We start from the raw sequence: 16,588 nt of genomic DNA, 5'->3' as shown, positions 1-16,588 counted from the left end.
TTGGTACCCTGCATTCCAGCTGCTCCATCTATGGCTGAAAGGGGCCAAAGTACAGCTTGGACTGTTGCTTCAGATCAGAATCCCCAAGCCTTGGCAGCTTCCATGTGGTGTTGAGCCTGCAGGTACACAGAAGTAAAGAATTGAGGTTTGGGAACCTCCACCTAGATTTCAGAGGATGTATGGAAATGCCTGGATGCCCAGGCAGAAGTTTGCTGCAGGGGTGGGGACCTCGTGGAGAACCTCTGCTAGGGCAGTGTGAAAGGGAAATGTGGGGTCGGAGCCCCCATACAGAGTCCCTACTGGGGCACTGCCTAGTGGAGGTGTGAGAAGAGGGCAACCATCCTTCAGACCCCAGAATGGTAGAACACCAGACAGCTTGCACCATGTGCCTGGAAAAGCCTCAGGCACTCAATGCCAGCCCGTGAAAGCAGTCAGGAAGGGGGCTATACTCTGCAAAGCCATGAGGGCGGAGCTGCCCAAGACTATGGAAACCCACCTCTTGCATCAGCATGACCTGGATGTGAGACATGGAGTCAAAGGAGATCACTGGAGCTTTAAGATCTGACTGCCCTGCTGGATTTTGGACTTCAATGGGGCCTGTAACCCCTTGGTTTTGGCCAGTCTCCCCGATTTGGAACAGCTGTATTACCCAAAGCCTGTATTCCCATTGTATCTAGGAAGTAACTAACTGCTTTTGATTTTACAAGCTCATAGGTGGAAGGGACTTGCCTTGTCCCAGATGAGATGTTAGACTGTGGACTTTTGAGTTAATGGTGAAATGAGTTAAGACTTTGGTGGACTGCTGGGAAGGCATGATTGGGTTTGAAATGTGAGGACATGAGATTTGGGAGGTGCCAGGATCAGAATGATATGGTTTGGCTGTATTCCCACCCAAATCTCATCTTGAATTCACACGTGTTGTGGGAGGGACTTGGTGGAAGGTAATTGAATCATGGGGGCAGGTCTTTCCTGTGCTGTTCTTGTGATAGTGAGTTTCACAACATCTAATGGTTTTATCTGTCTGGGATTTCACCTGCTTGTACTCACTCCATTCTGCTGCCCTATGAAGAAAGTGCCTGCTCCTCCTTTGCCTTCTGCTATGATTGTAAGTTTCGTGGGGCCTCCTCAGTAATGCAGAACTGTGAGTCAATTAAATCTCTTTCCTTTATAAATTACCACGTCTCTGGGGTTTTTGTTGTTGTTGTTGTTGTTTTTGAGATGAAGTCTCACCTTTTTAGCCCAGGCTGGAGTGCAGTGGCACAATCTGAGCTCACTGCAACTTCTGCCTCCTGGGTTCAAGTGATTCTCCTGCCTCAGCCTCCTGAGTAGCTGAGATTACAGACATGCACTACCATGCCCAGCTAATTTTTGTACTTTTAGTAGAGACAGGGTTTCACTATGTTGGCCAGGCTGGTCTTCAACTCCTGACCCTAAGTGATCTGCTTGCCTCAGCCTTGCAAAGTGCTGGGATTATAGGTGTCAGCCACCACACCCAGCCAGGTATTTCTTCATAGCGGTGTGAGAACAGACTAATACAGGCAGTATGGCCATTTCACAATATGGATTCTTCCTATGTATGAGCATGAAATTATTTCATTTGTTTCTGTCCTCTTTTATTTCCTTGAGCAGTGGTTTGTAGTTTTTGAAGAGGTCCTTCACTTCCCTTGTTAGCTATATTCCTAGGTATTTTATTCTCTTCATAGCAATTGTGAATGTGAATTTATTCATGATTTGGCTCTCTGTTTGTCTATTGTTGGTATATAGGAATGCTGGTAGTTTTTGCACATTGATTTTGTATCCTTTGACTTTGTTGAAGTTGCCTATCAGCTTAAGATACTTTTGGGCCGAGATAATGGGGTTTTCTAGATATGTGATCATGTCATCTGCAAACAGAGACAGTTTTACTTCCTCTCTTCCTATTGGAATACACTTTATTTCTTTCTTTTGTCTGAGGGCCCTGGCCAGAAATTCCAATATTGAATAGGAGTGGTGAGAGAGAGCATCCTTGTTTTGTGCTAGTTTTCAAGGGGAATGCTTCCAGCTTTTGCCCATTCAGTATGATACTCATTGTGGGGTTTATCATTATTATTTTGAGGTATGTTCCATCAATACCTAGTTTATTGAGAGTTTTTAACATGATGGGATGTTGAGTTTTATCGAAGGTATTTTCTGCATCTACTAAGATAATCATATGGTCTTTGTCTTTAGATCTGTTTATGTGATGAATTATGTTTATTGATTTGTGTATGTTGAACAAGCCTAGCATCCTGGGGATGAAGACAGCTTGATCGTGGTGGATAATCTTTTTGATGTGTGCTGGATTGAATTTGCCAGTATTTGATTGAGGACTTTTGCATCAATGTTCTTCAGGCATATTGGCCTGGAGTTTTCTTTTTTTGTTGCATCTCTGCCAGGTTTTGGTATCAAGATGATGCTGGCCTCAAAAAAATGAGTTAGGGAGGAGTCCCTTTTTTTCAGTTGTTTGGAATAGTTTCAGAAGAAATGGTACCAGCTCCTTTGTACCTCTGGTTGAATTCAGCTGTAAATCTGTCTGGTCCTGGGCTGTCTTTGGTTGGTAGACTATTACTGCCTCAATTTCAGAACTTGTTATTGGTCTATTCAGGGATTCAGCTTCTTCCTGGTTCAGTCTTTGGAGGGTGTATGTGTCCAGGAATTTATCCATTTCTTCTAGATTTTCTAGTTTATTTGCATAGAGATGTTTATAGTATTCTCTGATAGTTGTTTGTATTTCTGTGGGATCAATGGTGATGTCCCCTTTATCATTTTTTATTGTGTCTATTTGATTCTTCTTTATTAGTCTAGCTAATGGTCTATTTTATTTATTTTTTCAAAAACTGGCCCCTGGATTCATTAATATTTTTTGAAGGGCTTTTCGTGTCTCTATTTCCTTCAGTTCTGCTCTGATCTTGGTTATTTCTTGTTTTCTGCTAGCTTTGGGGTTAGTTTGCTCTTGGTTCTCTAGTTCTTATAGTTGTGATATTAGGGTGTCAATTTGAGATCTTTCTAGCTTTTTGATGTGGGCATTTATGGCTATAAATTTCCCTCTTAACACTGCTTTAGCTGTGTCCCAGAGATTCTGGTATCTTGCCTCCATGTTCTTATTGGTTTCAAAGAACTTCTTGATTTCTGCCTTAATTTCATTATTTACCCAGGAGTCATTTAGGAGCAGATTGTTCAACTTCCATGTAGTTGTGTGGTTTTAAGTGATTTTCTTAATCTTGAGTTCTGATTTCATAGTGCTGTGGTCTGAGAGACTGTTATGATTTCAGTTCTTTTGTCCTTGCTGAGGAGTGTTTTACTTTCAATTATGTGATTGATTTTAGGGTACGTGCTATGTGGTGCCAAGAAGAAAGTATATATATTCTATTGTTTTTGGTTGGAGAGTTCTGTAGATATCTATCAGGTCCACTTGATCCATTGCTGAGTTCAAGTCCTGAATATCTTTGTTAATTTTCTGTCTTGATGATCTAATGTTGACAGTGGGATGTTAAAGTCTCACACTGTTATGTGGGAGTCTAAGTTGTCTCTTCGTAGGTCTCTAAGAACTTGTATTATGAATCTGGGTGCTCCCGTACTGGGTGCATGTATATTTAGGATAGTTAGCTTTACTTGTTGAATTGATCTCATTTCCATTATATAATGCCCATCTTTGTCTTTTTTTATCTTTGTTGGTTTAAAATCTGTTTTGTTAGAAACTAGGATTGCACTCCCTGCTTTTTCCTGCTTTCTATTTGCTTGGTAAATTTTCCTCCATCCCTTTATTTTGAGCCTGTATGTGTCTTTATGCATGAGATAAGTCTCTTGAATATAGCACACCAATGGGTCGTGACTCTTTATCCAGCATGCCATTCCCTGTCTTTTAATTGGGGGCATTTAGCTAATTTACATTTAAGGTTAATATTGTTATGTGTGAATTTGATCCTGTCATCGCGATGCTAGCTGGTTATTTTGCACACTTAGTGTAGTTGCTTCATAGTGTCATTGATTTTTGTACTTCAGTGTGTTTTTGCAGTGGCTGGTAACACTTTTTCCTTTCCATATTTAGTGCTTCCTTCAGGAGTTCTTGCAAGGCACGCCTGGTGGTGACCAGTTCCCTCAACATTTGCTTGTCTGAAAAGGATTTTATTTCTCCTTCACTTATGAGGCTTGGTTTGGCTGCATATGAAATTCCGAGTTGGAAATTCTTTAAGAATGTTGAATATTGGCCCCCAGTCTCTCCTGGCTTGTAGGGCTTCTGCTGAGAGGTCCACTGTTAGTCTGATGGGCTCCCCTTTCTAGGTGACCTGACTTTTATCTCTGACTGCCCTTAACATTTTTTTCCTTCATTTTGACCTTGGAGAATCTGATGATTATGTATCTTGGGGTTGATCTTCTTGTGGAGTATCTTACTGGGGTTCTCTGGATTTCCTGAATTTGAGTTTTGGCCTGTCTTGTTAGATTGGAGAAGTTCTCCTGGATGATATCCTGAATTATGTTTTACAACTTTGTTCTATTCGGTCACAGGTTCAGTCTTTCTACATAATCCCATAGTTCTCAGAGGTTTTGCTCATTCTTTTTCCTTCTTTTTTTTTTTTTCTCTAATCTTGTATGTGTGTTTTAATTTCAGCAAGATAGTCTTCAAGCTCTGAAGTTCTTTCCTATGCTTGGTCTGTTCAGTTATTGATACTTGTGGTTGCGTTGTAACATTCTTGGTTGTGTTTTTCAGCTCCATCAGGTCATTTATGTTCCTCTCTAAACTGGTTATTCTCGTTAACAGCTCCTGTAATGTTTTATCATGTTTCTTAGCTTCTTTGCATTGGGTTAGAACATGTTCCTTTAGCTCAGCAAAATTCATTATTACCCACCTTCTGAAGCCTACTTCTGTCAGTTCATCCATCTCAGCTTTTGCCCAGTTCTGTGCCCTTGCTGGAGAGGTGTTGTGTTAATTTGGAGGAGAAGAGGCACTCTGGCTTTTTGAGTGTTCAGCATTTTGTTCTTTGATTCTGTCTCATCTTTGTTAGTTTATCTAGCTTCAATCTTTGAGGCTACTGACCTTTGGATGGGGTTTTTGTAGGGGCTTTTTTGTCAATGCTCTTGTTATTGCTGTTTGTTTTTCTTTTTCTTTATCTTTTCTTTTTTTTTTTTTGAGACAGAGTCTTGCTCTGTCACTCAGGCTGGGGTGCAGTGGCATGATCTTGGCACACTGCAACCTCCACCTCCTGGGTTCAAGCAATTCTCTGCCTCAGCCTCCCAAGTAGCTGGGATTACAGGTACCTGCCACCACACCCAGCTAACTTTTTTGTAGTTTTTAGTAGAGACAGGGTCTCACCATCTTGGCCAGGCTGGTCTTGAACTCCTGACCTCAAGATCCACCTGCCTCGGCCTCCCAAAAGTGCTGGAATTACAGGCATGAGCCACTATGCCTGGCCTGTTTTTCTTTTAACAGTCAGGCCCCTCTTGCTCTTCCAGTTGAGGTTTGCTGGAGGTCCACTCCAGACCTTCTTTGCCTGGGTCCCTCCCACACCTAGAGGTGTCATCAGTGGAGGCTGCAAAACAGTAAAGGTGGCTGCCTGCTCCTTTCCCTGGGATCTTTGACCCAGAGGGTCACTGAACTGATACCAGTGGGAACGCCCCTGTATAAGGTGTCTAGCAACCCCTGTTGGGGTGGTCTCACCCAGTCAGGAGGCACAAGATCCAGGACCCACTTAATGAAAGCACTCTGACTACCCCTTGGCAGAGGGGGTGCATTGCACTGGGGGCAATCCCACTCATCCTGACTGCCCAGATTCCTCACAGTTGGCAGAGGGAAAGACTAAGTCTGCTGATCCATGGAGACCATGGTGCTCAGGAGCTCTGTCCCTGGGAGACTAGAGTTCTGTCTGCAAACTTCTGGCTGGAGTTGCTGAAATTCCTGCAGGGAGGCCCCACCCAGTGAGGGAGTATGGTCAGGGTCCAACCTAAAGAGGCAATCTGGCCACCATCTGCCACAGCCTCTGTGCTGCACTGTGGTGAATTCCTCCTGGGTCTAAACTGACCATTTTCCCAGGCACCTGCAGAGGAGAAATGGCAGACTGGAGCTGCAGTGATGTCTGCTGCCGTCCCCCAGGGAGCTCAGTCTTCTGAGGCAGCAGGCAGCCAAAGTCATGATGGCCACCCCTTGCCCCAGGAACTTGGTAGTCTTAGACAGTCTCTAGTTAAGTGGCCACTGCGAATCTGTGCAGCTCTGTGCTTGGGACTCAAGGAACTGGTGGCGTGGGCTCACGAGGGGGATCTCCTGATTCACAGGTTGCACAGATCCGTGGAAAAAGTGTGGTTTCCCGTGCGGGATAGCACAATCACTCACTGCCTCTCTTGGCTGGGAGTGGGAGCTTCCCTTGTCCCGTGCAGCTCCCAGGTGGGCTGTCATGGCTCCCACGTGGGCTGTAGTTCCACCCTGCTTTTCCTCACTCTCCATGGGTCATGCTGACCACCTTGTCAGTCTCAGTGAGAGGACCTGGATACCTCAGTTGCCGGTGTAGGATTCTCTTGCCATTTTCAGTCTTCTCGGTGGGAGCCTCTGATCACAACTGTTTCTAATTGGCCTTCTTGGCCCCTCCCCTTCCAAATGTGGCTTTTTTGCTCTGGTTTTCTGCTCCCCTTTTATTGTTGGTAACTAGAATATTTTTCTTATTTTTCAACAATCTCAATTATGAATTTAAAAGGATACTTACTATGTTAATCTTTGCTTAAACTCAACTGCCACCAGAACATTCAGTGAGCTTGTGGCAAAAAAGCTTGCCAGAGGGTGCAGCCCTCAGTGGAACAGTGAGAGCAGTCACTTGGTGAAGGAGAAGCTTGCCAGAGGCAGCAGGCCAGAGCTGAATGGTCAGAACCACTGCTTGGTGAAGAGCTTAAACTAGAGCAAAAGTCATTGAACTGTGAGGACTACTGCCAGAGAATCTTACTGAAGTCTGCAAACTGCTGCTCAATCATTAGCGCCATTACAGTGATGGTGGAGAAACTTGCTGGAAGAGGCAGTTGGGGCTGCCACTGTGGTGAATGCTGTCAGGCCCCCTTCATGCCAGTGCCCTGGCTCTGTTGGTAAAACAGCACACTGGAAGAAGGGAGTCACTTCTGTTTTGGCCTTGTAGTGTCTTTCCAGCTCCCTCTACTGGCAAACTGGTAAAAAAGTCTGTGAGGCCCAAAGTGGTGGATTTGGAAGTGAGATGCAATAAATTAATAACCAGCACAGTCTTCCCCTCTGGCTAGTCAGCATCCACAAGAACCTTCATACATACATTTGAACTTCAGTACAATCACAGAACTAACCTTATGTTTCTACCCAAAGAGATGCAGCTACCCTTGGTACAAGCTAAGTAGTTCTTACCCCTAAAGAGAGAAGACATACAGTTCCAACAGTCATTGTATACATTGCTGACTATATCAGTTATTCTCAAATTTAGTCATGGTCTTATATTCTTTTAACACAAAATTTAAAGTTAACCTCCAACAAACTCGTGTAAAATATTAAGGAGAAAAAGGAGAGAAAAGTAAAATAGTTAATATACACAAATAAAGATATACATATAACACTTACATAAAGTTAGTATAGTCTTTATTTCTACAACTGGTAGTAAGGCTGTGGTTAACATCTATGACTTTTTTCTTGCGCTAACCATTCCATATTGTTCTTGTCCTTAGCCACAACTCCAGGTGGTTGTGATGATGTAACCGGTGGAGTAACCCAAACCTTCATTACTGAAGCATCTGAAGAAATGCCCTTTTCCCCCTGGTTGCTGTCATTTTCCATTAAGCTTTACCATTGGTCATGGAGGGACTAAGAGATGTCACAGCAAATCCTCTTGGTTCCAGACATAGCCCTCTTTGCTTTCATTATGTAGCAGCAACTCAATTCCACTTTGTAATCAGGATGAGTCACACCAGCCGGAAGAGTAATAACTTCATTCTTTTCCTGTTGGTTTAGTGACATAAGGAGCCCACCATGGCTAGGTGGCAGTCTCACCTTCCAATACAATGGAACTATTGTTCAGTCCCCTAGTAGAAGCATTCCCCCTGCTCTTGGGAGCTAATGCTCTGAATCAATAGGGTTCGGAGTTACCAGGATGCAAAACAAAATTGTGCAAATTGATTATTAGATATAATAGTGAGAAGGGCCACTCTCAGTTTCACCTTTTGATTTCCAGACCCCTGAATTCTGGCTGTGAGATAGACAGCACTGTATAATGGTTTATGATTCAGAGCTTATACTGCATCCTGTAAAACAGATACCTAGTCTTTTGAGGTATTGTTTTCCAAATGGTGCCATATATAAGTCTTCAGTTAGCCATTCTATCAGCAGCTTTCTTTGGGAAATGGGGGTATGTGATAAAACCAGTTAATTCCATGGGCACAAGCCCAATGCTACACATTCTTCGCTATGAAGTGAATTTCTTTGTCAGAAGTGTGAATTCTATGATGATAGTTAAGGCATCCTGTGTGTCCATGGATGATGATGCTAGTAGAAACATTATGAGCAGTGAAAGTAATCCAGAATTCATGTCTATTCTACTGAGTGTAAACCTTTGTCTCCTCCATAATGGAAGAGGTCCAGTGTAACTAGCATCCCATCAGTTAGCTGGCTTGTCTTCCTGGGGGAATGGTGTCATATCAGAGATTCCATTGGTCTTTTCTGTTAATAGATTAGACACTCAGCAGTAGTGACAGCAAGATCAGCCTTGCCATGAAGTCCACATTTTTGAGCCCAATCATAGACTCTACCCTTGCCACCACTGAGAGCCCACTGGGCAAGTGCTAGGTAGCTAGGAAAAGAGGCTGACTGATATCCTCAGAGAGTATCATTTTGTTCATCTGATTATTGAGAGCCTCCTCTGTATTGGATACTTCGATGAGTATTTTCTAGGACACAAAATCTTCATAGCCTGTCCCCTGAGAATTTCATCCACACATCTATTTTCTAGCCTCCAATATTTTATTCCTGTTTCTTCGAAGTCCCTATCATTCAGTTAGCCATTACTAATGAACCAGTGTAAATCTGTACATGCGATCATCTCTCACTTCAAAGTGGAAAACCAAATAGACTGCTTGAAGTGCTGCCCACGGGGAGATTTTACCTACAATGCTGTTTTTTGGGGGGTCACTCCTGAGTGGGGCTGTAATACTTTCAAGTAGGTACCAACATATCAATAGAAACTTAAGTCTGACTCACAATTTTTTCTTCCTCAGTGAACTGATAATAAGGAACACCCATGAGGCCACAGATATAGACCGAGAGAGGAAAGAGGCATTGCAGCAAGAATTTTTTTAAGAAATTTGAGGCACCTGTTCATGTAAATTACTTGTAACTTCCAGATCTTTCAAGTTTGGTCTTTTCCATTTGATACATTGCTGCTGTGCACACCCAATCTCTGGCTTGGTTAGTCATGTAACTTTCAGTTCATGATAGGAAGCTCAGGACACATAGTTACCTGATACCCTGTAGTTAGGCATTTCCTCTCTAATAAGGGCCGGTAGCAAGCAAGAAGCTGATTCTCAAAAGGAAAATAATTATCTATAAAGAGGACATAGATTTGCTCTTAAGTCCTACAGTTCTGCAGTGTGATTCTCCTTTGGTAGCTTCCAGAGGATCCATAGAGCATTGCTATTTACCATATACACTTTGAGTATTATTGGATTCATTAGCCATCAACAGAAATCTCCACAGGCTAAAACATTGTGATTATCAGTACATTCCTGCTGTCCTTTTCTGTAAAAGCATCTACCTTTACAATCCAGAGGTGGGTTGGTTAAGTGCTGCTACTTGGCCTCTGCTTCTCCATGATTATCTCTGTTAAATCAGGGAGGCTGTGTCAGTGGCAACATCTCCTGTGGCAAGGGTATGCAATCTTTTGGCTTCCCTGGGCCACATTGGAAGAAGAATTGTCTTGGGCCACACATAAAATACACTAACACTAATGGTAGCTGATGAGTTTTTAAAAATCGCAAAAAAAATCTCATGATGTTTTAAGAAAGCTTATGGATTTGTGTTGAGTCATATTCAAAGCCATCCTGGTCTGCATGCCACCCATGGGCCGCAGGTTGGACAAACTTGTACTACGGTCATTGCTGACTTATGTGTGAGAACAGTCATAGAGCTTTTTGAGATGCAGATGCTGCCCTTAATATGTTTTTCAATGCATTAGTGAAGGGACTATAATATGTTTTTCAATGCATTAGTGAAGGGACTATTTTCTAGACTTTCTTGGGGGGTATAGTTGGGGGATGGATGTGCAGGTTGCATATGAAAAATCTATTCAAACATTCTTACCTCCCTGAGCTTTTAGATTCATTCCTCTCCATGAGGTGTCAGCCCATGGGTCAAAGCCAGCCCACCTCCTGATTTTGTAAATAAAGTTTTATTGGATCACAGCCATGCTCATTCATTTATGTATCATCTAGGGCTGCTTTCACACTATGATAGCAGAGCTTAGTATTTGTGACAGAGACCATATGGCACACAAAGTTGAAAATGTTTACTATTTTGTTCTTTAAGAAAATGTTTGCTGATCTCTGTCCTAGAGTATGCTGCAGTTTGACCCACGTTATGAGTAGTGACAGCAAAGGAGGGGTTGTGGTAATTCTTCAGAAAGATGAGCATTTCCCTGCAGGGCAACTGCCCCAGAAGGTCAGACTTCTCAGACACAGGGAAAGCAAGCTATTTGCACTCGAAAGTGAGACTCAGAATAACACAGAAATTTGAGTTTCTCAGCTTTATTTAAGTCCAACCAGATATCCCCATTCCAAGTTTCAGAGTGCCCAGTTAATACCTTAACTTTCACATAAAGAACTTGGCGAGGCTGTCAATTCAATTGACATTGTAAATTTGCAACTCACACAATTAAATTTGTGTTTAATGTTTAGTAATATCAGTCCTGTGGATTTAAGATGCCAGAGATTGTTTTAAACTTGCCATGGAAGCATTCTCTATTGAGACCACAACTCATGCTGATAGTTTAAGCACCCGAGTTTTACTTCTTTCTGTAAATGTTCCACACCGTCAGTAAAATCTATTGCACACCACAGTCCTTATCATCATCACTATGGTAATGCTAAGGGCAGCAGCCTCATGGGCTCCCAAGGTGCTTAGCTCAGTAGACACTTATCTCAGTAGACACTTTATTATAATCAACAACAGGAGATAACTTGATTAATTGTGATACCAATGTATACCTTGGGTTGTTAGCATTCCATTTCCCGTTGGTAAGGGCCCAGCACTGTGCTCAAGCCCAAAGGCATAACTAAGCCAATCCATCTTTGACGGTCTCTCTCCGGAGACCACTTCAGTACCAATTCTCTATCTGTCGAGAGACAGAAATTACCCCCAGTAATTTGAACATAAAATTTAATACGACATGTTAACTAATTAAAGGTGGTTAACTACTAAAAGGCATAAAAGAGGATTCTAAGGGGTGTCACCCATGGGCTGACACCCGATGGAGAGGAATGAATCTAAAAGCTTAGGGAGGTAAGAATGTTTGAATAGATTTTTCATATGCAACTCAGAAGTAGCAGCTCCAAGCAGCTGCAACCCATAGGACTAATGAGGAATTAACCTCATGGAGGGGAAGGATGGACCCTCCATTGACCCTCTAGCTCCAGCACATTACGGTAAGAGGGAAGAAGTCTTTTCCTTGTGATTTGCCCTTGCAGTGTCCCTCCAGTGTATCTACTGGAAACTTCAAGTCAACTGGCAAGAGAAAACATACTACAGCATCCAGTTTCAGGATCACATAGCAGGAAAAAGAAGGCTGGATTTGGAACTGAGAGGCAACCAATTAATAACAAACTCTTAACCAGTTTATGGTTGTAACTACTATCTGTGTGCAACTGTGTCCCATATTATATCTCGTCTGTTCTTCTCCCTTGAGCTCCTGAAAAGGATTCATATATTAAATTGTCTCCTTCATGTCTTCGCTTGAACTTCTCATAGGCATCTTTAACTTAATTTGTACAGAACTAAGCACTGGTTCCTCTAGTTTATCCCATCTCAGTAAATGGCATCACCACTCAAGCAAAACCATGCCCTTGATGCCTTTCACCCCACAGCCAGTTGGTCAAAGTTCTACCAGCTCTGTCTTTGAAATATATCCAAATCTTATCACCTCCACTGCTGCCACCCTGCTCCAGGTCACCATCATCTCATGACTCTCAAATCTGAGAAATCATATGTTAGATTTCTTCATTTCCAATGTATGCTTGATAATTAAATGACTACTTGTTCTCAATTTAATCTATAACTTTTCATTCGATATATACCCCATCCTTTCCTCATCAGATTTCATACAAGATACCAAAATCCTTAGGGCTTTTGAATATGTTTGCTGCAACCCTTGCTGTTAGGGTAAGTCTTTTTTGTGTTTATCAGTGCAGCACTAAACCTTATTTTTACTAATTAATGTTAACATCATTAATGACATTAATGTATGATATTAATTTTATCATTAATAATAAAATTATTTCATATATGGTTCTGAAACTTATATAGATAAATATATCTTCTTACCATTAATAATGGCCTATTATCAGATTTTTAAAAATAGTTTCATAGGCCAGGCACTGTGGCTCACGCCTGTAATCCCAGCACTTTGGGAGTCGGAGGCAGGTGGTTCACCTGAGGTCAGGAGTTTGGGACCAGCCTGACCAACATGGTGAAACCCCATTTCTACTAAAAATACAAAAGTAGCCAGGCCTGGTGGCACATGCCTGTAATCTCAGCTACTTGGGAGGCTGAGGCAGGAGAATCATTTGAATCTAGGAGGCGGAAGTTGCAGTGAGCTGAGATCACGCCATTGCACTCCAGCCTAGGCAACAAGAGGGAAATTCCATCTCAAAAAAAAAAAATCATTTTTATAAAGATGACTTATTTCTTAGATTTTTGTTTTTTTGGAAAGGAGCTACAAAGGTAAAACCTACTGTGCAAAAAACTTCCACGTATATCATTGGCTTTTTATGTTAATTAAAATCTCATTAGTTTTCATCAACCTAATTTCTTTTAAGGTAAATATCTGTACTTGCTTTTGTTGTATTCAGAAATGAGTTTCATTCCTGCTTAGAATTCCATACCATTGACTTCTATAGAAAACTTTCATCTGTATCTCTTGACTCCTTTTTAATATTGATTTGAGGCCATAATAAAGAGGCAACCTTTTTGAAATAATAGATTCTTTTAGCAAATACTTTTTTTTTTTTTTTTTTTTTTTTTTGAGGCAAGGTCTCACTCTGTAACCCAGGCTGGAGTGCAGTGATGCAATCATAGCTCACTGCACCCTCAACCTCCTGGGCTGAAACAGTCCTCCCGCCTCAGCTTCCTGAGTAAATGGGACTACAGGTGTGTGCCACCATGCCTGTCTATTTATTTACTTACATACCTGTCTTCCCTTCCCTCTTCTCTCTTCCCCCTTGCCCCTTGTCCTTTGCCCCTTGCCCCTTTCCCCTTGCCCCTTCCCCTACTCTGTCCGCTGGTAGAGATGGGGTCTTGCTATGTTGCCCAGGCTGGTCTTAACCTCCTGGCCTCAGGCAATCCTCCTGCCTCAGCTCCCCCAGAGTGCTTGGATTATAGGCATGAGCCACCACACCTGGCCCATACTTTAAAAAAAGCGGGGTGGGGGGAATTGCCTAATATACTCTTTCTCTTTCAGGTGGGAGGTGTTGCTGTTTTTCTCCTGATGGTAAAGCTTTAGCCGTAGGTCTCAACGATGGAAGCTTCTTAATGGCAAATGCAGATACTCTAGAGGATCTTGTGTCTTTTCATCACAGAAAAGATATGATTTCAGATATTCGATTTTCACCTGGTAAGATCCATTGAAATTGTATTTGCGTATTAACTTGGGTCTGGCAGTGTATAAATGTATCATGTATAATTTTTATTAACTGTTATATTATCTGAGAACTTAACTTTTTTACTAGAGGAGGCAGTGTAGCAAGAGGTAAAAACCCTGTTGTTAGATTGGTGCAAATATCTGTCTTAGTGCCAATTCTGTTACTAAATTTTCTGTGTGACTTGAGCCAGGATGCTTCTCTGAGCTTTTGTTTCCTCATCTATGACATAAAAGGGGCTAGATAACTGTTTTCATTATATTCTTAATGCTTTTGAAATTGCACTCATTTTACTCCATTAACTTCCATGTATTCATTATCTACTACAAACCTACTGTAATGCAGCAATTACTAATGTTAAGGCAAAATTTACTTGTGTTGGTTTAGTTCCATTTTTTTCTAAATTTAGAGGGAGTTTTTTTAAATACAAAGTATCAAAACTACATCATACATAGTTTTTGACATTTGCTTCCCACTGAACTAATTTGTTACACTAAAAAATTATTTTGTTAAGTTTAATATACTTGAAAAATGTTATCATTTGTCATTTGACACATCTGTCTTCTTATTATAAAACAACTAAGATTCCTCCATAAAGAAAAGGAAAATTAACTCTAGTTGCAGAGTGTAAAAAAGTATTTCCAAAGATAGAAAATGTCAAGCAAATATGTTTCTATTATAGGTTCTGGGAAATATCTTGCTGTAGCATCCCATGACAGCTTTATAGATATATACAATGTAATGAGTAGTAAACGAGTAGGAATATGCAAAGGAGCTACCAGTTACATAACCCATATTGATTGGGATATTAGAGGTAAGACTTTAAATAACTTAATATTTGATAAAAATTTCATTTGATTTAGTATAGCTATATTAGAGAAACAGAAAAGTGATTCAACAGATGAGTTTAAAAGAATTGGGGAAAGCAACCATTATTCTCAAAATTATTTTTTACTATTTTACATCTGAAGATGAACACTATAGAGTTGAGACTTTTTCTTTTTTCTTTTCTTTTTTTGAGACAGGTCTCATTCTGTCACCCAGGCTGGAGTGCTGTGGTACAATCACAGTTTACTACACCCTCGACCTCCTGGGCTTAAGTGATCCTCCCAACTCAGCCTCCTGAGTAGCTGGGACTACAGGCATTCACCACCATGCCTGGCTAATTTTTAAATTTTTTGTAGAGACAGGGTCTCACTATATTGCCCAGGCTGGTCCCGAACTCCTGGACTCAAGCAATCCTCCCACCTTGGCATCCCAAAGTTCTGGGATTATAGGCATGAGCCACTGCACCCAGCCTACACTTTTCAATACTTCACCTAATATCATTCAAATAATAGTACAGTAAGTGATTAGTTGTTTAATTTGTAAGGTAATTTAAATATGCAAAAAAATTGTTATGATGTATTGATCTCTGCTATATAAATTTGATATAAATAGACTATAGAAATGTTGGCCAGGTATGGTGGTTCATGCCTGTAATCCCAGTACTTTGGGAGGCCAAGGCTGGAGGACTGCTTGACCCCAGGGGTTTGAGACCAGCCTGGGCAACAGAGTGAGACCCCATTCCTAAAAAAAATGTAATACATTTTTAAAAAGAAATGTTGTTTTTTTTTTGAGACGGAGTCTTGCTCTGTTGCCCAGGCTGGAGTGCAGTGGCCAGATCTCAGCTCACTGCAAGCTCCACCTCCCGAGTTTACGCCATTCTCCTGCCTCAGCCTCCCAAGTAACTGGGATTACAGGCGCCCGCCATCTCGCCCGGCTAGTTTTTTGTATTTTTTAGTAGAGATGGGGTTTCACTGTGTTCGCCAGGATGGTCTCGATCTCCTGACCTCGTGATCCACCCGTCTCGGCCTCCCAAAGTGCTGGGATTACAGGCTTGAGCCACCGCGCCCAGGCAAGAAATGTTAATTAAGATTTTAAAGTCATTTTTCTCATTGTCTGATATGAAATATATTCTTTAAAAAGAGTCATAATCATATAACATAAAGAACTTAATGAGTATCTTTGTATTTTAGCAGAATGCATGGCATATTACTGAGTTTAATATGTTTGGTAAATGTTAAGTATTTTAAATGCTCTCTTTTTAAGGATGTTATTGTTTCATGTATTCAGCTGTATAAATTGAGCATCATAAAGTTTTTCTAAATATAGTTAAACGATACTTACACTTTAAAAAATATTTTAACATTTGTTTCTAGGAATTTTTTACATATGCATAACCAAAGAAATCATTTTTATGTATATACATATACAAAAATCAAACCACTTATGAATTTAGTTACTTAATAATGTAGAATTATAAAAATAAAATGCTCTTACTATATGTTGACTGCAGCAGAAAATAGGTTTTATATTTAAGCTGATTTTTTTACCATAAAACTTAAATATCATACTGATGGTATATGTATTTATATGTATTTTATATGTGTAAATATTTTTAAAAATTTTTTTTAAGGAAAGCTTTTACAGGTCAACACTGGTGCTAAGGAACAATTATTCTTTGAAGCTCCCAGAGGGAAAAAACAAACCATCCCCAGCGTGGAGGTAGGACAGCAGTGGTGCTTGTAGTGTTGTTTATGTGAATAAGAGTGGCTAATAAACTGATACCTACTTTCTATCATTTAGTTACACATGAAATCTGTTCTCAAATTATTAAAATAATGGATATTCTTGAGTTTATTGAGTCAGAATACATGGGTGAAGAAAGAAATACTATATTAATAAAAGGAGTCAG

General features: G+C 40.9%; 1 protein-coding gene across 3 annotated transcripts in view; it reads left to right on the top strand.

Annotated features, from left to right (window-relative positions):
- Positions 1 to 16,588, top strand: part of EML5 (echinoderm microtubule associated protein like 5) — a 197,032-nt gene that overhangs the window by 128,328 nt on the left and 52,116 nt on the right. For all 3 annotated transcript variants that reach the window (XM_025391288.1, XM_025391287.1, XM_025391286.1), the window contains exons 22-24: positions 13,674 to 13,826; positions 14,534 to 14,665; positions 16,310 to 16,398. In XM_025391288.1, coding sequence (XP_025247073.1) covers positions 13,674 to 13,826; positions 14,534 to 14,665; positions 16,310 to 16,398 — 374 coding nt within the window. The remainder of the gene's footprint in view (positions 1 to 13,673; positions 13,827 to 14,533; positions 14,666 to 16,309; positions 16,399 to 16,588) is intronic.

The sequence above is a fragment of the Theropithecus gelada genome, chromosome 7b, assembly GCF_003255815.1.
Source record: "Theropithecus gelada isolate Dixy chromosome 7b, Tgel_1.0, whole genome shotgun sequence".
Classification (NCBI taxonomy): domain Eukaryota; kingdom Metazoa; phylum Chordata; class Mammalia; order Primates; family Cercopithecidae; genus Theropithecus; species Theropithecus gelada.
Note: the sequence above shows the minus strand (reverse complement) of the source record. Positions and strands in the feature narration are given on the sequence as shown.